Source organism: Giraffa tippelskirchi, chromosome 12 (assembly GCF_054371585.1).
Source record: "Giraffa tippelskirchi isolate mGirTip1 chromosome 12, T2T-mGirTip1v1.2.pri, whole genome shotgun sequence".
NCBI lineage: Eukaryota > Metazoa > Chordata > Mammalia > Artiodactyla > Giraffidae > Giraffa > Giraffa tippelskirchi.
The window spans coordinates 141084962-141106515 of record NC_137286.1 but is presented as its reverse complement, the minus strand read 5'-3'; the positions used below and the strand labels follow the sequence as shown (position 1 = coordinate 141106515).

The 21554-nt window shown below is 41.0% G+C and overlaps 1 protein-coding gene and 1 long non-coding RNA gene across 2 annotated transcripts in view; one reads left to right on the top strand and one right to left on the bottom strand.

Moving 5' to 3' along the window:
- NALCN (sodium leak channel, non-selective) overlaps positions 1 to 21554 on the top strand; it is a 279073-nt gene that overhangs the window by 83316 nt on the left and 174203 nt on the right. The window contains exons 10-11 of the mRNA XM_081546675.1: positions 4822 to 4908; positions 20620 to 20751. Coding sequence (XP_081402801.1) covers positions 4822 to 4908; positions 20620 to 20751 — 219 coding nt within the window. The remainder of the gene's footprint in view (positions 1 to 4821; positions 4909 to 20619; positions 20752 to 21554) is intronic.
- LOC145528365 (uncharacterized) lies at positions 425 to 21154 on the bottom strand. Its single transcript, XR_014070342.1, has 4 exons — positions 20505 to 21154; positions 3868 to 3985; positions 1645 to 1836; positions 425 to 702 (listed from the first exon to the last, which is right to left on the bottom strand). It is a non-coding gene; the product is annotated as an uncharacterized LOC145528365 (long non-coding RNA).

Here is a 21554-nt window from a genome sequence, read left to right as displayed (position 1 = left end):
TCAGATTAGTAATCAGTAGTTTGCCTGAACTCTGATGGGGAGGGTGTCTCTGGCACCTGTAGTTATTAGACACGGGTCGCTGTTGCTACTTGCTCAGTTATGTGTTGGGTTAAAGTGCAAGAGATTCATACATCCAGGATGCCAGAGTCCCCTGTGTCAGCCCACAGTAGGACTCCCCATGCTACAAAAATTGAATGTTGGGATGGGCTGATGTGCTAGTGGACCGTGTCCTGGGCACCATGTACCCCCAGTCCGAGTTGCACTCCCATCCTTAGACACTTCACCTCCGATATCTGTTGCCAGTCACCGGGTCCTCTGATCTAGGCTGGTTCATGATAGGGATGAGCTTAGAACTGAAAGAACTATCAAACTGTAGGGCCTCCAAAGGCTATGTTTTATGTGATGAGAGACACAAGACAGCCTCTGCCCATCAAAACACACCCAACTTTTATATGCAAAGCATGACCCAGTAATGTCATATTGAGGGACACGTAAATAAATACCATGATTGTCTAAAGACAGCAATCATTCCCGGGTCTGTTCATGTTTTCTGAATTGAGAAGATGGAAGACCGATAAGGGTGGAGTTGATACAAGGACACAGGGGTTCTTCCTCCTCTGTAGGTCCGTGAGCATTCTCGGAATATGGGTTCCTCCAACACCTGAACAACTTCTGTGTAAATGTGCAGCTCAGACTAAAAGGCTGAAAGGCACAGATGAAAAGGCATGTGATTAAAATGAAAAGAAATTCTCCTCTATAAAAAGACTGTGTACCACATTATGTTCCAAGACAACACTTTAGTAAAAATTTGTTTACTGCATTCTAAGACCATTGGTTTCCACATGAATATACATCATTAAAATATGTGAGAAAGCAATTTAGTGAAAGCAGTTTCTGGGAAGGGCTTTTGTCAGAGGTACAATAGTGAGCTCCTGCTAATAAGAAACTATAGTAATGGAATAATACATACATCACAGGAACCCATAAATGAGAATTGTGTTTTGTAACCCTGAGTCATGGAATATATTATTTAATAACAAAATCAAGTCAAGTGTCTACCCTCATTATTTTCTGTGATAATGACTATTCCCTTTTTTTTGAAGACGATTTTGAAAGAACCCAGAGAGCATGTGAATTTCAAAATAAATTTTGAATTTTCTTTTCATTAACAAATGTGTGTGTATGTCTTGGGTTTGGAATTTTAATTCAGTTGCTAGTGATTGCTCATGTTACCAAGATTCATTCTCTTCCACCTACCATTAAATAATCTTTTATTGTTGTTGCTGATGATGATATTCTGCCTAAACTAGGATACTCCCCAAAGCAAATTTCTTAGCTAAATCAAGTGGCACTTTATAAGACCCTAGCAAACAGTTACAAACAGGTGAGCATGAGATGATTCTCAAGATTGAAATCTCCGTGGATCCCCATGTGATTTACTAAGAGGAGAGTGCTCTTTGGTAATATTCCATTAATTCATACACTATCCCAGTAAATCACAACATGGTCTGCCCAATTGACTTTAAAGCAATCTTATTTAATTTTCATGATTATGTTGTGAAGTGGGTACCATTACTGTCTCTGCTTTGCAGATTAAAAAAGACAAGGATTGGAAAGTTAATTATTTGATCCAGTATTACATACCTGGCACATGGTGGAACTGGCGCTCAAAACCAGCTTCCTCGGCCTTAAGGGCCTTTTCTTTTTTTTTGCCCACTGAGTTTTGCCCACTGGGATCCTATCTCCTTTTGCTTTAGTCATTGCAGCCCTTGCTGTCAATGCACTATCTTTTTTTTCTGGCATCTCTCTTCTTAAAAAACAAAGTTTTCTTGTTGGCTGAAAGGTGGAGAAAGGGCTACTTTCATACGTTATTACTAAGACCGTAAATTGGAGCATGCTTTTTACAAAACAGTTTGGCAGTATGTATCAGAAGCCTTAAAAACATATAAACTATTTGACAAAGAGATTGCACTTCTAATAATTTATCCTAAAAAAATTCTGGACAATGCTCGAAGATATGTATTTGAGAATGTTTATGGAAGAATTTCGGTAAAAAAAAAAAAAAAACAAGAGAGAGAAAAAAGATCACCTCTAGCAATAAATTATTGATTTTAAATGATAAAATTAGAATAAATGCACACCACTAAGTCATGGACAGGGAGGCCTGGCGGGCTGCAATTCATGGGGTCACAAAGAGTCGGACACGACTGAGCGACTGAACTGAACTGAACTGAAGTCATGATTGAACTTTATTGATATGAAAATATGCAAATAACATATTAATGCAATTGAAAGGTCTCGTGTTTGTGTGTACATGTGTGTGGGCATAATACCTGGAAAGTTCACTCTAAAATGTTAGGGATGATTGTGTCTGGAGAATGCGTTTAAGATTTTTTTTTACAGCTCATACATATTTTGAAGATTTAATAGTAAACCTGTATTAATAATATAATTTGAGGGGAACATTTAATGTCTTTAAAATGAACCAACCCACTGGACATTCAAACTGAAGCCACTTGTGTTAAGTTAGTTTCAGCCACAAGGGACAAAAAGCCTCAAAAGGTAGCTTGTGTAAAATAGAGTTCCTTTCTCTCTCATGTAAAGTTGGAGTATGTCATTCAAGGTTGTTATGGTTGTCTGTATTCTACAGATACAGAATCCTTCCACCTTTTTGCTCCACCTTGCAAAACTTCCATTTCCAAAGTTGCCTCCTAGTTTAAAATGGCTGCTGTAGTGCTAACCCTTACATCAATATTCCAGAGAACAAGAAAGAAAACAACAGAAAGTTTCTGCTCACATTTCATGGACAGTGTATAATTACATGGTTCAAGATGAGCTTCAAAAACAAAAAAGAATTAGTTCTTTTTTTTTTTTGATGGTTATAAAATTTTTCTTACTTTGGAAGACAAGCAGAACAGATATGGAGCGACAACTGGCAGCCCCTACCATACTCCCCTAGGAGCTTCAGGTCCCTAGGATTTATGGCTCTGGATAACACACTGTTACATGTGTACCTCATTTAGCTACTGTTAATATTAACCAAGCTAGATGTTGTGTATTCAGGGAACCAATGAGAAATTGACCATATCTTCATTTTCTTCACTTTATGTCATACAAAGAAGTGACCTTGAGAGAACACTTTCACTAAAAATTAAATTGATTCACTTGATTTTGGTTGACTGGAAAAAAAATAATTTAACACAGAAAATTAGTCTGCTGTTGATGAAAGCAAATGTGTGCCCCAGGGATTTTTTGCCCCCTGATAAGAGAAGAGAATGATTATACAGAGGGTTCCTACTTAGTGACTGGCAGAATCACTTTTGTCTTTTCTCCTTAAAAGGAGACTTCCAGACATTTGACAGGTATTTTGAAAGGCTCTTATACATGTTTGCATGTCAACCAATGTATGTATTCTGAAAACGAGCCTATTTGTGATGCCTGTGCTTGATTCTACCACTAAACATACCTTTTAAGATTCATTCTAAAGGGAAGCAAAATCCTGTAAATGGACAGCTGAAACAAAAACCATTTGTAATTGAGACTTGAATCAGAGAACCTTTGTGTAAAGGTGCACCTCCACTTTGTCATTTTTAAAATACATATATGAGGACTTTCATGGCAGTTCAGTGGTTAAGACTCAGTTCTTGCACTGCAGGGGGCCTGGGTCTGATCCCTGGTGGGGGATCCACAATCTTGTGTGCTTCATGGCAAAAAAAAAAAAAGATCTACTACCTCTGTTACCAGGAATTTGAAATTACAAATCCTAGGTAATGGGATCTTGGCATCATCTCATATTTCCATCAATAATTACCCTTATGATCACAGAGTCAGAGTAACAGGAAGACATAAATATGGCAAAGTGTTTACCTGTGTGAGATAGTGAATTCAGACAGGAATAAAACAGTGAGTGCTTGTAGTTGTGACTTTTCTTAAAAAATAAAAAGCCATACTTCCACTCTATTCTACCACGCTCCCACATGCACACCTAAGGAATTGAAAAGAAAATATATATTAGTGGGAAAATATTTATATGTGGTAAATGCCTTCCAGTTTAGTGCATTATTGATAGATAACTAAATTTTGAGGTAGTGCGGTGTGAGTTAGGTAACCTACACATCCAGCCAGTCGGTTGTCTAATTCAATGACTGTCAGATTTTAGCATCCTGTACTATCCTGAATTTCATCATGTATGTCTTTTAAGATAGAAGAAGCAACTTCTTCCCTTCATAAATGTGTACATAAAGTTTTTGCTGAGCAAATTAATTGTGGTCTATGTAAACTGATTTCGCAAAGACTTTTAAGTGCTTTGTCATTCTCCTACCATTAAAACAGCATTCCTCTCTTTCTCTAGGCTACATGCACATTTCTTATTTATCCTGAGAGTATTTTTCTTTTGGTTTAGTGAGAACTGTCCATTAAATAAAGATAAAAATTTGCCACTTTTTGTTAAAGCATGCCACACTGTGGTATTCTAATTATCATTTTCCCCGAGATCCAATATATAATAACATAATGGGAACAAGCTACCTACTGTAAAGTCTTACAGAGAAGAATATTTGAGTAATTCTATGCAGAGCATATTCAAGGCAGAAAGGGCCGGATACATAGCAAGTGCTCAATTAATGCAAGCCATTATTCTTATTATGAACTTAAGTTTGCAGTGTTAAAATGAACATCATTGGAGTGACTCATGCTGTAAATATAAAAGTGTAAGAAGACAAATCTTTGATAACATGAAAATGTAAAAAGCTGGAGTCAAAGTTAGAGTTCTCGATGTTCCCTTGGAAGTGTTTCTGACTCATCTCCCTCTTTGTCTTGAAGATGTTTCATGAAGACACTGCTGGCGGGTGGCAGCTGGTAGCCGTGGATGTCAACAAGCCCCAGGGACGCGCCCCAGCCTGCCTCCAGGTGCGGTACAATGCCATTTCTGAAACTCATCCCACAAAAGTCTTTGACTTATTTTATACAGGGAAACCCATAGTGCTCCAAGCTCTAGATCTGCCCAAGTTTGTGGAAAGTACTTTGCTCCATCCTGTATCCCCAGGACCTAGCATCTCTTGAGATACACACTAGGGATTTGGTAACTTTCCGGGGAATGAATGCATCAGATAATAGACCAGTGGTACTGAATCAATGAGGAATTTTGTTGTTGCATCGAATCTTATAAAACTGTTCTTCTCCAAAGGCCTGAGTTATTTGGGGGAAGGGGCAGTCAAGATCATACTTCACTTACATGGGTACCTCGCCATGTACCTGGGAAGGAACTATATGTAGCACATAGTCTGTTGTTCTTTGTCTCTAAGCTTCCTAAGCAACGTGATGTAAGAAGGGTGGGTTGGAAAGATCCCCTGGAGAAGGGCATGGCAACCCACTCCAGTATTCTTGCCTGGAGAATTCCACGGACAAGGGAGCCTGGCAGGCTACAGTCCATGGAGTTGCAAAGAGCTGGACACAACTGAGCGACTAACGCGCTTTCACCCATAATATGGGGAAGGGTTTATTACCTGCTCCAGGATGAGAACACACCTTCTGTCTTTCCTTTGGGTCTTTCTCCAGATGGGGACTGGTACATTTCAAGGACTGGCAATTAAGAAGCAAAATACTGTCCTCTGAACCATTACTGTAGGCTGTATTTATATGGCAGTTTAATCATATATTTATTTGTTTCTATCCATTAAAAGGATGGATCAGAAAAAGAGGAAGAGTTTATGATGAATAACGATACTATTAAATACCATACTGCGCTTCTCTTTCTGTCGTATATTTGATGGTGACAATGCTGCAAATAATTCAGTTTCTATTCCCCCATAGCTCAGTTGGTAAAGAATCTGCCTGCAGTGCAGCAGACCTGGGTTGGATCCCTGGGTCGGGAAGATCCCCTGGAGAAGGAAATGGCAACCCACTTTGGTATTCTTGCTTGGAGAATCCCATCGACAGAGGAGCCTGGCAGGCTACAATCCATGGAGTTGCAAGAGTCAGCCACAACTTAGCTTCTAAACCACCATAAGTACCTCTATTACTACTATTACTATAGTAATAACAACAATAACAACCACTGTAGTAACAGCAGCTTCTTGCCTAAAGAGTACTTTCACTTTCAAGATTCATTAATCCAGCAGATGATATTTACTGACACAAAGATAGCCCTGAACAAGACAAACACGGTCCCTCTCCGCATGGAGCTTACAGGGTCCTACAGGAAGTGAGGAGAAAAACCAGCATTGAATTATGCTCAGTCACGTCCCACTCTTTGGGGCCCCGTGAACTCTAGCCTGCCAGACTTCTCTGTCCATGGAATTTTCCAGGCAAGAATACTAAAATGGGTAGCCATGCCTTTCTCCAAGGGGTGTTCCTGACCTGGGCATCGAACTCTCATCTCTTATGGCTCCTGTATTGACAGAGTCTTTGCCACTAGCACTACCTGGGAAGGCGCAGCATTGAAATAGCAATCGCAGGAATGATGGATGTTCTAAAGAGGGAGCAGGGCATGCTGTGGGCCTCGGTCATTTGCAGACCTTGCTCTTCCTCTGAGACTCAGTGGACGTGGCAGTATTTAAACCAAGACCAAGGAAATGAGGCAGGGAATGACCATCAGTGAGGCCAGTACAGCCCTGTGCTGTGGAAAGATGTGCATCGCCTACTGGCCTCTATAGACGGGGAAGTGGATACCCAGAGCGCCACCTGAGTCCCCTGACCTCAAGCAAAATGAAGACGTCAGGTCTCATGCCTGGCCTTCTGGTTCCCAGTTCCATGTTCTCTCCAGCTGAGAAAAAGGTGCCAAGGAAAACACTAATTTGTAACAGAAAGAAACGACAGCCTGCTCGGAGTGCCAAATCAGCGTCTCCTGTGTCCCAGAGGCATCGCTTAGACATCTAGTCAGTGTGTGTTAATGGATGCCTCAAGGCTGCCGTCTGGAATTGGGAAGCCCAGCCTCTTCACTGGGAAGATTTGAGCTGGCCAGAGTTAGCAGGCAAGGAGGAGGTGGAGGAGGGGACGGACCTCAGACTGGCCAGGCGTGGGTGTGGCATCGGGGAGCCAGGAGACAGCCCTGAGTGGTGGGTGTTGCAGCACGCCTGGTAAGTTGTATGAATGATGATACGTGTGGTTGGAGACAATGGAGAAAGAAGGCAGACAGTTCAGGATGAGGCTCCCTTCGGCTCAGCATCCCACACGGGGTCCTGATCAGGTCCCGTGTTTGGTCCAGGAGAAGCCGCTTTGAAAGAATACGGATGAAAAGTGGGATGGCCAAGGGGTCATCTGTTTGTATCGGGCATGACGAGAGTGTGACTAAAGAGAAAGAGCACATTCCACTTCTGGGTGAAAAATGAATGAATGAATTCTTAACTCACTTATTAAAGAGAAAGAAAAATAAGTCAAGAATAAGTATGGAAGGTACAATGGTGAAATAAATACTCACTTGGCTTTTACTAACGATTCATGTAGTCTAAAACTAGGAAACAGGAAAATTTTCGTCTGAACCGCCCACTCACTCACTCACTGCCCCGCCCCTGCTCCATCCTGCATGGAATGTCTTTCTGTCTGTCTTTCCCCACTTTCCTGTGCTCTGCTGCGAGGCTCGTTGTCTGGGGTCACCCCTTTTCCCGCCTTAGGTCCTGGTTATGGGAAGAAGATGGCTGGAAGTGATGGGGAACGTGAATAAGCCAAACCCCATACCTGATTTCCTTTTATTTTTTATTTTTTTGCTCTTTTAGTTTTTATTAATGTTGAATAGAAATCATTTTTACAACTGACCTTTTCTTAAAAATTGAGATATGATTCAAATAGCTATAAAATTCACCAATTTAAAATGCATGATTCAGTGACCTTTAGTACATTCAAAGAGTTGTGTAACCATATATATGTCAGTTGATTTTTGACAGGGTACCAAAACTATTCAATAGGGGAAAAAATAATTTTTTCAACTAATAGTACTAGGACAACTGAATATCCACATGCGAAAGAATGAATTTGGACCCCTGTCTCATACGCAAAAATTAATTCAGAGTGGATCACAGATATAAATGTAAGAACAAAACTGTAAAACTCATGACACTATCAAAAAAGTAAAAATACCCCTCAAATGAGAGAAAACATTTGCGAATCTCTTTCTTTCTGTGCTGCAGCTGTCTCCAGCACAGGACTGCTCACATCACCTCCCAGCCTGCCTCCCAGCTGCAGATGTCTTTCCTTTGTTCTATGATGTAATACCCAAGACAGCACGTTTCCTGTGATGCAATACTCAGGACAGCACCTTTCCTGAGGGTGAATAAACCACCCCATTGTAGCCTCTTAGAGAATAGGTTTTGAAGGTGGAGATATTTCAACTATGCTACTTAGCGTATGACCTTGGGCGTATTTCTGTACATGGGGGATAATATGTCCTCCTTGGCTGGTGAAAAATTCAGTGAGTATGTATGTTCTAGTCAAGAATTATTTGGTTGCAAGGATCAGACCATATGGTCTCAGGGCGCATTTATTGTGAGTATAACCAGGCCTGCCGGGGGACTGTGCTTACATGATTTCTCATCTGTTAGTGCATTTGTCTTTATTTTCTCACTGCAAAGACTAGCTTCCTATTTTTTTTTTTTTTCATGCTTATTGCCCCTATATGGCAGATTATGACTGAGTTTAGTGACCTCCTGTTTAAGGGTTTCAAAAACTCACCTGGGGACTTCCCAGGGGATCCAGTGATTGAAACTCTATGCTTCCAATGCAAGGGGCCCAGGTTCAATCCCTGGTCAGGGAACTAGATCCAAAATGCCACAGCTTAGGCCCAGTGCAGTCAAATAAATAATAATAAATATTTTTTTTCTAAAAAATAGAGACTCACCAGAAAACATCCAAAGGGAAGTCAGAAGCTGGGAGAAATTTTATCCAAACAGGGAGATTGGCCAGAAGTAGGAGGTCATGGGAATTGAATGGAAGCAGCATATTCTTTTAAGCAAAGCACAGGGCTTTCCTGGGGCTACCCAGGTGGCTCAGTGGTAAAGAACCCACCTGCCAGTGCAGGAGACATGGGTTCGATCCCTGGGTCGGACGATCCCCTGGAGGAGGGCATGGCAACCCACTCCAGTATTCTTGTATGGAGAATTCCATGGACAGCAGAGCCTGGAAATCTACAGTCCATAGGGTCACAAAGAGTCGGACACAACAGAAGCGACTCAGCATGCATATGTGCATTGAGGCAGTAATGTGATTCTTTTATGTGGTGTGGCCATAACCATTTAGAAATTTTCTTCAAGTGTGTCTTTCGGTGTGAGTCTCAGAAAAGTGAAAAGTTATAATTGACTCTTTGAGTATCAAACAGTCACTTAGCTGTTTAAACTTGATTTTAGCATCAGCGACGGCCGCCCTGACGAGGTAACCCTAATGCATGATAAATAGAACTCGGCTAAATCGGAACCTCATTCCTAGGCGGCTGCTGTGACGAGCCATTTTTCTCCCTCCTCTCAGGTGGGAGTTTTCACCTCCTGACAGTTTGACAGACGCGGCTGCACCGTTTTGAGTCTTCTTGCAACACACACCCAGTGATCTGTTATCTTGAAGAAAGTCAGTGACAAGAAAATGAAAGTATGCCTGAGACCTAGCCTGCCCGAGCTCAGTTCCTCTCTGGTAACACCCCCTCGTGTGCCTCCTTCTGTAAAGAACAGAGATGATAGGCTTTTACCATAAGTAGGTCAAATTGCGGCAAAATTGTTACTATGATGTTTTAATGCTTTTTGAGGACATTTCCATTGAAGGTGAAGATCGGAGGAGGGGTAGATTGTATGATATGTGTATTTAGAGAGATAAAGAGACATCCTAGATGCTTTGCTTTTTTCTTTTTTTTGGCCATACCATGCGGCATGCGGGATCTTAGTTCCCCAACCAGGGATCGAATCTGTGCCCCTGGCAGTGGAAGCCCAGAGTCCTAACTACTGGATCGCCAGGGACGACCCCTTCCCTTCAGTTCAGTCGCTCAATCATGTCCGACTCTTTGGGACCCCGTGGACTGCAGCACTCCAGGCTTCCCTGTCCTTCACCAACTCCCAGAGCTTGCTCAAACTCATGTCCATAGAGTCAGTGATGCCATCAGTCATCTTATCCTCTGTCGTCCCCTTCTTCTCCCGCCTTCAATCTTGCCCAGCATCAGGGTCTTTTCCAATGATTTGGCCGTTCACATTAGGTGGCCAAAGTATCAGAGCTTCAGCTTCAGCATCAATCCTTCCAGTGAATATTCAGGACTGATTTCCTTTAGGATGGACTGGTTTGATCCCCTTAGAAGACCCCTTAGGTGCTCCTTAAATATCTGTTCTTCTTAGTGAACCTTCCATGAACTGGAAGATAATTCCAGGAACTGACTGAGCCCAGGAGAATGTAGGTTCCATCTGCAAGCAGACCGCTTCCACCACACAGTCCCATCTCTAGCCACGACAGTATGGCCCAGGAAAAGCTCAGACTATTGGCTAAATCTCCCAGAGACTCAGCTTCCTCACCTGAAAAATGGGTGACGTCTCTCAGCAGCTTATGAGAATGAGAAACGACTCACATAAAATACCTACCACAGTGTGTGGGTCGCAGAGGGTCGCTCAGTCCATAAAGATGGTCGTTGTTATCATTAGCATACAGTTCTCTCCTAACTCTTTCACTTTAAGTGTTCTGTTCAGTTCCAGGAAGTCAGCTCCCATGCGCCCAGGTCGTCCCGTGATGTCACAGCCTTCCCTTCTTGCCCTGCCCTCTGACTCTTAGAAGTGTAAATCTCAGTGTCCTGCACACACATGCTCCGGTGTTCTCATGGACACATCATGACCCCCCACCCATCCCCATGTGGAAACCGGGCTTTTCCTGTATCTCCAGAAACCTGTCCACCAATCTGTAACGCCCTACTCGTGGTCCTCCCCAATCTGATTGGTTTGCAAGTCTGTCGTTAATTCAGTCTTTTGCATTTCTCTGAATCATTCCTTCCATCCCATGCTAAGGTCCTTGCCCTGAAAATCAGATCCTAGCTTCCTTGGTACAGTGACCTCTGACTCCTTGATTACATTTGGTCGGTTTCTCTCTGCTTCCAGCTATCTCCACTCTAGCTTTCACATGATAATTGGTGATCAAATATTGCAAGGGGGGTTATATGTGGATATGCCTATGAGTGTGCTTTCATGTAGAGAACTACACAATCTCACACACAGCAGACACAAGTTCTTACTCTCCCCTTACGCAGCTGTCGGTGATCCCTCCCTAAAACACATGCACCCACACACACGCTCATCTTCATTTTATTTTTTTAATTATTATTATTTTCTGTCTGCTCCACTCAATATGTCAGATCTTAATTCCCCGACCAGGGATCAAACCTACACTCCATCCATTGGAAGATGAAGTCTTAATCACTGGACCACCAGGGAAGTCCCTCATCCTCATTTTTCTAACAGTAGAACAGAAAACGGGCTTCCCTGGTGGCTCAGCTGGTGAAGAATCTGCCTGCAATGCGGGAGACCTGGGTTTGACCCCTGGGTTGGGAAGATCCCCTGGAGAAGGGAAAGGCTTCCCACTCCAGTATTCTGGCTTGGAGAATTCCATGGACTGTATAGTCCATGGGGTCGCAAAGACTCAGACACAACTGAATGACTTTCACTTTCAGAGCATAAAACAGCTGGCTTGGAGAAAACTCTTGTGGAGGGGAGGTGAATGGAAGAAAAAAATTATTATATAATAACACAGAATGAGAATTAAAAGCAGGAAAAATAAAATAGCGAAAGGCAATACACCACAAGATGTAAGAATATAGCTAAGAGTTTAATCGAAAAAGACCTACTGTAGTCTTAAAACCAGTATGGCCAAATAAACTAAGGAGAGGGCTCTACTGTATACAACCTCAGTTGTAAATATTCCATACATAGATATTTAAATATATATTGCATTCTATATATATTCAATATATATGTATTTCAAATAGTAATTAGACTCAGGATACCAGCAGACTTAACAAAAAATAAAATGAAATTATTAGTGCTATTTTTTAATTTATTCACCTATCTTACTGTGTTTAAATGGTTTTTTTGTCTTTGATTTTTGAGCCTCATTGGAAGAAAGAAATATTCAGAGCATCTAAAAATTATTTGTTTCAGATGATCACAAACTAAATTCCCGTATCATTGTATATGTTCATCTTCTCGTTCAAGTAAGTCCTATACGAATGTCTGACAGATAGTCTTGGAAGACAAATTTCCATCAAATATTTGTGGCATTGCCACCTTTGGAAAGATGAGGGGTACTTTGTTCTTGCGGGTCTTGGTTTCTGGGGTTAAATATGCAGCTTCTTTAAACTGTCATCCAGGGTTTGAAATTGCCATCTATTTTCTCAGTGTTCAACACAATCGCTACCATCCTCGAGTCTGGAAAACCAGCATGACTCTCTCCCTGCCCTGAGGCTGATGACAGGTTTGGCCAATGTAAAAAACTCCAATCATTTTGTACTTGCTGTATTTCTGGTATGTTTTTTCCAACCCTCCAAATTTCTTAAATACTTCAAGGTTTTCAAAGTGAGTCTTCCACTTCAAGATACTATATAGCGTAAAATTTTTTATTTTATTTCTGCATTCATCAAATGTAACAGCCTAAGTCTTTCATAACATTGGGTATACAGTTTATTTGAGAAAAACACCTAATTCATTTTTGAGTTTGCGATTTCCCTCTTGAATTTAAAACAAAGGTTTTATGTTCACCTGCGCACTATTGAATACTAAAAATAAGATAAACATAATTTTAAAGTGATTCTGTATGTAGACATTTTAACTAGCTTTGGGAATATCGATTAAAGTGTCTTTGAAGATCTTAAACTCATCATGGTTTTAAGTGTCCCTTCTAGTGTTTGTTGTAAGACCCTTAACTTTTCACTGAAGTGTTCATGAAGACCAGGAGAAACGCCCCATAATTCTGAACTAAGCACCTTTTGTCACAGTCTATTCAGTAACTATCCAGTCGATGGAGCTGTGGTGAGAAACAGACAATGTTAGCGGCTGCACTCTGGCATTGCACTTCTACTGGACTGCAAGTCAGAAACAGAGGACCCTGAAGCAGGGAGGCCCAGGTAAAAAATACTGACAGAGGCTCATTTCCATGCTGTGAGTGCTCCCGCATGGCCAGAGATGCTCGGTGCCTTCGGGGGAGGTCACCTGTGGATTTTTTTCTGCCCTCTCGTACTCCAAGGACATGCCCGGGGCAGGCAGAAGGGAAAGGCAGAGTTTCCAAGGATAGCTATTGCTTCTGTTTTTAGTATTGCTATAAAAAATGGGTGTATGCTCATTTGCATCCAACTCTTTGCAACCCCATGAACTATAGCCTACCAGGCTCCTCTCTCCATGGAACTCTCCAGGCAAGAATACTGGGTGGGTTGCCATTCCCTTTTCCAGGGGATCTGCCTGACCCAGGGATTGAACTTGCGTCTCCTGCATGCTTTACCACTGTGCCACCTGGGAAGCCCATTGCATAAAGATATTTCCTGTTTCACCCAAATTCTGTGCATTGGACAGAATTATTTTATATACTGATTATAAAAGTAACAGCTATCCAGATGTCTTCTAAGTAAGGAAGGGGAAGACACAGCACCTGCAAACGGGAGATTTATTTTAGGCTTTGTATTTGCTCTTTTACATTATGATCTTGTTCTCAGGCTCACAGCTCATATGCAGGATGGTTTCTGAGAATTTCACCTTGTAATTGCATTGTTCTCCAAATATGTTTATTTTGAAATCTGACTAAAACACAACTTTTAGTAGCTGGCTGAGACAGTGTTCAGGGAATGAAATTTGTTTACCAGGGTAGGATATTTTATTCATTCAAGCAGTGATTTAAAGAAAGATTTGAGGACTTCCCTGGTGGCTTAGTGGTAAAGATATCCTTCTGCCAGGCAGGAGACATGGGTTCAATCCCTGATCAGGGAAGATCCCACATGCCACAGAGCAACTAAGGCCATGTTCCACAATTATTGAGCCTGTGCTGTACAATAAGAACACTTCTCCCACTGTAGTGAGAAGCCGGAGCGTCATAGCTCGAGAGGATCTCCTGCTCGCCGCAACTAGGGAAAAGCCTGAGCAACAATGAAGACCCAGCACAGCCATAAATAAATAAGTGAAATTATGTTTTTTAAAAACTTGGAATCTTTAAAAACAAAAGAAATATTTGAGTTCTGAGCTGTACTATTGTGACCTCCTAGGCCACAGTTTTGATTTGTTAGATGTCTGCCTACAGAGTCTTCAGAATCTTTACGGCACTATTCTATTGGAAAGCTTACTGAACAAATGAATAGGAAGCACTCTTATGAAGAGTCCTTAAGCATTCATGCCACTAAAAATCAGACAACTTAAGACCTTTTTGAAAATCTATAAATTTCTCTGATCCCTCTCAAGATCAGTTATCTCTTTCACTTGATTTCTCATCTTATATCTTCTTACCTTCCCCATAGGGCTTCCCAGGTGGCACTAGTGGTAAAGTACCCACCTGCCAATGCAGAAGACATGAGAGACTCAGGTTCAATCCCTGAGTCAGGAAGATCCCCTGGAGGAGGGCATGGCAACCCACTCCAGTATTCTTGCCTAGAGAATCTCATGGACAGAGGAACTTGACAGGCTACAGTCAATGGGGTTGCAAAGAGTCAGACTCAACTGAGCAACTAAGCGTACATGCACCTTCCCCATAAGCAACTGACTGTATCTCTACCTTTAAATACCTAGAGTGTTTTCAAATACAGCAGTAATAATAAGCCTTGTGGAGTGTAAGATGCCTGCTTCGACATCTACACCATTTAGACTCCATCCTGTTTAGACTCTATGGTAAATAGCCTCATTTATGTTCATGTTCCAACCTAGAGACGTGGATGTTATCACACCCATTTCCCCTGTAAGAAAACTGAGTCACAGAGAAGTTAAATCAGCACAGAGTCAAGATTTGAATTCAGCTCTGGCTGTCTTGAAAACTGACATTCTTTTCCTTCGTGGAGATCTCAGACCCTCCAGCGGGGAACAGCCTTCCTTCGGCTTTCAGATACAGGATTCACAAGCTTACGTCCTCTATTAAATCAGAAACACTGGACCTGGGAGCGACGTCTCACTCTTCTCTGATACGGGAATCAGAATCCGCTGCATTTTGACTGCCTGATGGGAGGCAGGAGAGCATTGGCTTTGGCCTCTCCTGGGACTAGTTTCTGACTCTGTGAACTTGGAAATGGACGCATCCTTACCTGTTTCTCCATAGATGAGGGGGTAACAAACGCACCGTTTTTCACCGAGTTGTTGAAGATTAAATGAAATTTTCACCCCAGCATGTGTTATGCTTGGAATGAGGCTTGGCACAAGCAGAGCCCTCAAATATGAGCTCTTATTTTGAGAATCCGTTTTGTTGGCATCAGTTTGAATTAAGTGAGGATCTCTCGCCAGGTTTGGCATAGCCTTCTGTATTTGAAAGCATTCCCTTCACAGGAGGACTCAGAACTAATATGAAGAAAAGTGACCTTTCCTCTCCTCCTGCATGAGGTTGGACTCAGTTTCATTGCTTCAGAGCCAGTGTCTCATTCCACATCCTGAAACAAAGCAGGATGAAAACCTTGCTTGGCATCATGAGTTTATATTCATAGTAATACATTTTGCAGAGACCTTGACTGGCAAGTGGCCTTGGGTGAAATCCTTCGATCAGGTAGAATTTTGTAGCACTGGGCAGACGCCCGCAGTCCTGTTTCGTAGGAGGTGATTTGAGCCAGTGTATGTCAGAATCACCAACAGTGCTTGGTTTATTTTCCTAGTTCTACTGTGACAAATTTCCACAAACTTAGTGATTTCAAACAACGCAAATTTATTATTTATGGTTCTACAGGTCTGAAGTCCAAAATGCTTTCCCTAGGCTAAGATCAAGGTATAAACAAGGCTTAGTACTTATAAAAATTTTAGGAGGGGGGAAGAAAAAGCTATTGCTTTGCCTTTTCCAGATTCTAGAAGCCACCTGCATGCCTAGAATAAGTCTGTGCTGGTGTCTTTATGAAAGTGAAAGTGTTAGTTGCTCAGTTGTGTCTGATTCTTTGTGACCCCATGGACTGTAGCCTGCCAGGCTCCTCTGCCCTTGGAATTTTCCAAGCAAGAATACTGGAGCAGGTTACCATTTCCTTCTCTCATAATCCTCTCCAAATGGTTGAAAACATGACACACACTTTTGTCTTCATGAAGCCAAACTGGTTTAGTTGATTTTGATCTTAGAGTTGAAGGGGATGGGAGAAGTAGGCATACATTTTCGTGATGAGCTAATATATTAATATATGGTCATAATATTATAGCCAGTATTTGCTGTATATTTTATTCATTGATTGCTAACTTTTAGAATCATGAAATTGTGAATTTGTAAAAAATTTTATAGTTCACCCAGGTTTTCATCTGCAACTCAAGGAGTATCCTCTGCAACAGAGCTTCTCAAACTTTAGGACCCACAGTAATCATGGCTAAAGATGCAGATTCTGATTCAGTAGGTCTGGGATGGGGCCTGAGATGCTGCATTTCTAATACACTCCCAGGAAGCTGCTGGTCCAGGGAACACACTTTGAGTAGTAAGGCTTCTGAGCATTCCTGACATTGCTGCCTTGGGAATCATTCTATTATAGTCTCTTCTTCGTATTTTGGTAATTCCAACTGTCACATACAGAAATCAGTAGTTCTTGGATCAAAGCCAAACTCAAAATAGATGCAAAATTTTTCTGATGTTTTAAAAATATAAATCAAAATGACATTGCAGTTGAAGGGAATTTTTAAAAATAGGATGTGTATGTAAGATCTGAAGAGTCTTATATTAAGCATCTCTGTATATATAGAGAGAGAGATGTTTATATACTTTCCAAGTGGTGCTAGTAGTAGAGAACCTGCCTGCCAATGCAGGAGAGGTAAGAGATGCAGGTTCAGTCCCTGGGTCGGGAAGATCCCCTGGCAACCCGCTCCAGTATCCTTGCCTGGAGAATCTCATGGACAGAGGAACCTGGCAGACTACAGTCTATAGGATCACAAAGAGTTGGACATGACTGAGCAACTGAGCGTGCATATATATATATATATATATATATATATATATATATATACACACATAATGTGCATGCATGCTAAGTCGTTTCTGTTGTGGGTTGTCATTTCCTACATATATATATATATATATACACACACACACACACACACACATATATAAATATATATACACACATACATATATACATTCATATGTATGTGTATGTTTATATCTATCCATCTATATATCTTGCATCCATACTAAATCATACAACTGTGAAATCCCAAGTTATATGATATTTTGTGGCACTGACAACCTTAACATTTTCCTTTACGTTAAAATTTTTATAACAAAATGAAAAATTGATGGGTATAAATTTGGGCAGTCCTATAGATGTAAGTGTGAGTCTAAGTGCAATGTTGCCAGCCATTCTACATTGAGGAAGCCCATAGCCACATTCAAATGTTGGTTGAGTTGGACTGAGTTGAAGTGGTCCATGTAAACTAGCTCTACCTTTGAAGCTAGAGTTCCTGGTTTTATTATTTAAATTTGGCTACCATACATACTGATCACCTTAATTCTTATTTAATATTTGAAAGTTATTACTGTGGAAGAAATCAGCTGAGCAATGATGATTATAGTGTATCAAAATCCTTTGTAAGTGATTATTTTAATGACTCTGTACCAACAGGGAAACGTAGACATTCAGACAAAAAGCAACCTAATTATAATGACAGCACCAAAGTGAGGCAGTGACAGTTACAAAACCAATTTAAAAGTTTTTTGACAGCCATGGCTAAAAGCTTTGTTTAGACCTTTCAGTAATAACAGTTTACTTAAGACATAAATCCACAGCTAAGGAAAATAGAAAGAGAAAGTTGTGGCTTTTCTGTCATGCAGATGAAGTGGAAAGCAGTTGAAATGTTTTTAATAGAACATTACCTTGAAAAAAGTCTAGAAAAGGAATAATAGTTATGGAATTTTAACTCTCTCAATGCAAGAAAGACTAAATAAAAATTCTAATGAGGATAGAAACTTGCCAGCTGATATGCTTATCAACGTTATGAAGGTCAGTAGTTCCTGCAAGCAAGTTGACGTGCATTTAAATATGTTGACTGACAGCCCTGGAATTTGATTTTGCATTATCCATGAAATAAAGTCAAGGGCAAATAAATGGATGTAAGAACGCATCAGTAGCCATGGCGACACACAACCTCACTAAATATCGGCTTTTCCAGGGGCTGTGACATCTCTCACATTATTAGACTTTATCACTTTTATTTATCTCTTGGTTCTGGACTCAGTCAGATATACAGCGTAATTAATTCTTTGACCTTGGGCAATTTATTTCTCATTCCTGAACAGAAAAATACCTCACTTTTTTTTAACTGTACATCTTAATAGAGCATTTATAATACGCAAGCGCCGACGTAAGAGCTGACAGATACTTATACGTTTACGATAACAACTTCTGGAGTAGCCAGTGCTTGTCTCCATTTTACTTATGGGAAAACTGATGCACGGAGAGTTTGAAGAACCTTGCTCAGGGCCACAGAGCTTGTGCATGGTAGAGTTTCAGGCCCACGCACTATAGAGCCCATGCTGTGGCCGACTGCCGGGTCATGAAACCACAAGAATGCACACATTTGGATGCAGAGAGTCGACGGCAAGCTCAGAGGCATCCTTTTCTCCCTTTTCCTCTTCTCCAGTTCTGCTTTCGTTAGGTTCTTTCAGTTGCAAAGATTGAAGAACTCTCAGGTCAAGATCAAGTGGTGTCCACATGCATCTTTAAGAACCGGTGAAGCCCTGAAACGGGGCTCATCGTGGCTCTGTTCCCCGGGCAGTTGGTGCCAAGGGGTGTGACTCAGTGAGTCGTGTGGTCAGCTTCCCTCTCCTCCTTCTGCTGCCCAGGGTCTTCAGCTTCTACCCCCTCCTTTTATGGATTTCCTGCCCCACAGTGGGCAGGAGCTCCTAAAATGGACTTTAAACAGACGTGGGTACAGAGTCTGGCACTGCTGTGTACTTGCTGTGTGACCTTGGACAAGTGACTTAACCTCTCTGAACTCTGTGGAAGAAGTGGGTAATATATCCCACTATGTAGGGTTATGGTGGAGATGAAAGAAGTAAAAGAAACAACATACTTATAGTATTCAATACATGATAGCTAGTAAAATAATAGCCATTATTTTTCTAATACCTAATTATTTCACCTCAAGGTAGAAGCAGGCTTGGACCAGATATGGATCCAAATTGTGGTTTCATCTTCAGTGTGTGTGTGACAGTGAGAAAGTTATTTAACTTCTCTGAGCCTCAGTTTCCTTCTCTATAAAATTAGCGTAACTTCCTAGAACTGTTAGGACATTAAATGACTTCATTTCTGTAAAGCACTTACGACAGCTTTGGGCACATAATAATTATAAATATAGATATCAGCTATTATTAGTTGTAGTATAATTTTCAATAACATATTTATGCAGAGAGTATAAAGTTCTGCTTATATGAGGTAAGTAAATTATGAACGTCTATGGCATAGTACCTGTAGCTACGTACTCTATCGTATATTTAAAATTTACTAGGAGGATAGATCTTATGTTGTATTCTTACCCCAAATAATAATAATAATATTAATAGCGGAGGCAAGAGGAAGCTTTGGGAGGTGATAGATATGTATATAGCTTTGATGATGGTCATGCTTTCATGGGTGTGTATTTGTCCCCAAGCTCATTGAGTTATACACGTTCAATATGTACCACATTTTTTAATATCAACCATACTTTAACAAAGTGGTTTAAAACAGAAAATAAATTATTAAAAATAGTAATTTAAAAAAATAAATAAGCCACAGAAGGAATACATTGAAAAATAAATAGATCTTAAGTTTCTCCTGCTTTTCTAGTTCTATGGTTTATCTCTAAAATGCTTTCATCAACAGTAGCTTTTTCTCTTAGCAGAATAAAGCGATACTTGTTATGTGGTATCAGCTTTCCAAAAATAATTTCTCCATAGAGTCAGCAGTAAGGATAAAATTAAGTGAAAATTAAGATATAGATTATACACAAGTTCAGTGAAATGTATTTTCAGTTTTTAACCAAAAGTCTCTGAAACTATCTCCCCAGGACCTTTTTAGCTGCCTACAGATAAAAGATTGCTTTGCTCACAATATTTAGTGACAGTCATCAAGTTATCTTAGAAAAGTTGTTCTGGACATGCATTTGCCAAGCTGGGGGAGGTTCTGGGGAAGGGAGGGATTGAGGTTTTGGGTTAAGAACATGCAAACTATTATATATAGAATGGATAAAACAGCAAGGTTCTCCTGTATAGCGCAGGGAACTATATTCAATGTCCCATGATAAACCATAATGGGAAAGAATCTGAAAAAGACTGTATATATTGTGTATATGTATAACTAATCACTTTGCTGGACAGCTGAAATTTACACAACACTGTAAATCAACTTTGCTTCAATAAAATAAATTTTTCTTAAAAAGAAAGACTGTTCACAGTAGCATATAACAAAGACATTGCAGATCCAGCAAGGTCTGAACACATAGGTATGTTGAATTGTGGGTTTGTCTCTTTATTAAGAGTTCGTCCATTTTGCCTCCTCAGCAAATGATGCGGTCGTCCGTCTTCCACATGTTCATCCTGAGCATGGTGACCGTGGACGTGATCGTGGCCGCCAGCAACTATCACAAAGGAGAAAGCTTCAAGAGGCAATATGACGAGTTCTACCTGGCGGAGGTAAGCTGCTCACAGGCACAGGTCATTTGTCAAAGCAGCCAAGAACCTCGGCTCATGACAGCAACTTTTAGAAACGTGTGAAAGTTCATTTCAGCTCAGTCATCATTTGACTTCAGCTAGAGCTTATGCAGGACTTCCATCTGCCCGCAATGCAGAAGATGCGGGTTTGACCCCTGGGTAGGGAAGGTCTTCTGGAGGAGGGCATGGAAACCTACTCCAATATTCTTGCCTGGAGAATCCCATAGACATAAGAGACTGGCGGGCTACAGTTCATAGGGTCACAAAGAGTCGGACTCGATTGAAGCGACTGAGCATGCGCGGAGCTGATTCATGGTCTACTTGCGAGGTGTTTCCCTTGGTCCCCGTGTCGCCTGATTTGTTTCCTGGCCCCCTAGGCCTGAGTGATCTCCCCTACGTTGTGTGTCATGTGCGTGAGTCACGTTGCCAAGGCAACAGTTGCCCCGGTGTTGCCCTGGCCATCTAGGTGTTTCCCTACCCACCTCTTTGTTTTCTCTCCATTGTCATATTGTGTGTCTGTTTCCTCCAAAGTGTAGGCAAGCACAGATTCAGAATATTGTAGAGGAACAACTCAGCTCAACAGTACCAAGGATGAGATGGGAGGAAAATAGATTTCTTTTCTAAAAATCTGAGGTGTTACAGCCTGCACTAAAGATGTAGTCAGAAATAGGTAGGTTTAGTGATGAAAATAGCGAATCTTCTTGCTTCCTACAGCCCATACTAGAGTTTTGTAGTAGCACTTCTTACTACTGGAATAACCTTGTTAACATTTGTTGCTTAAATAT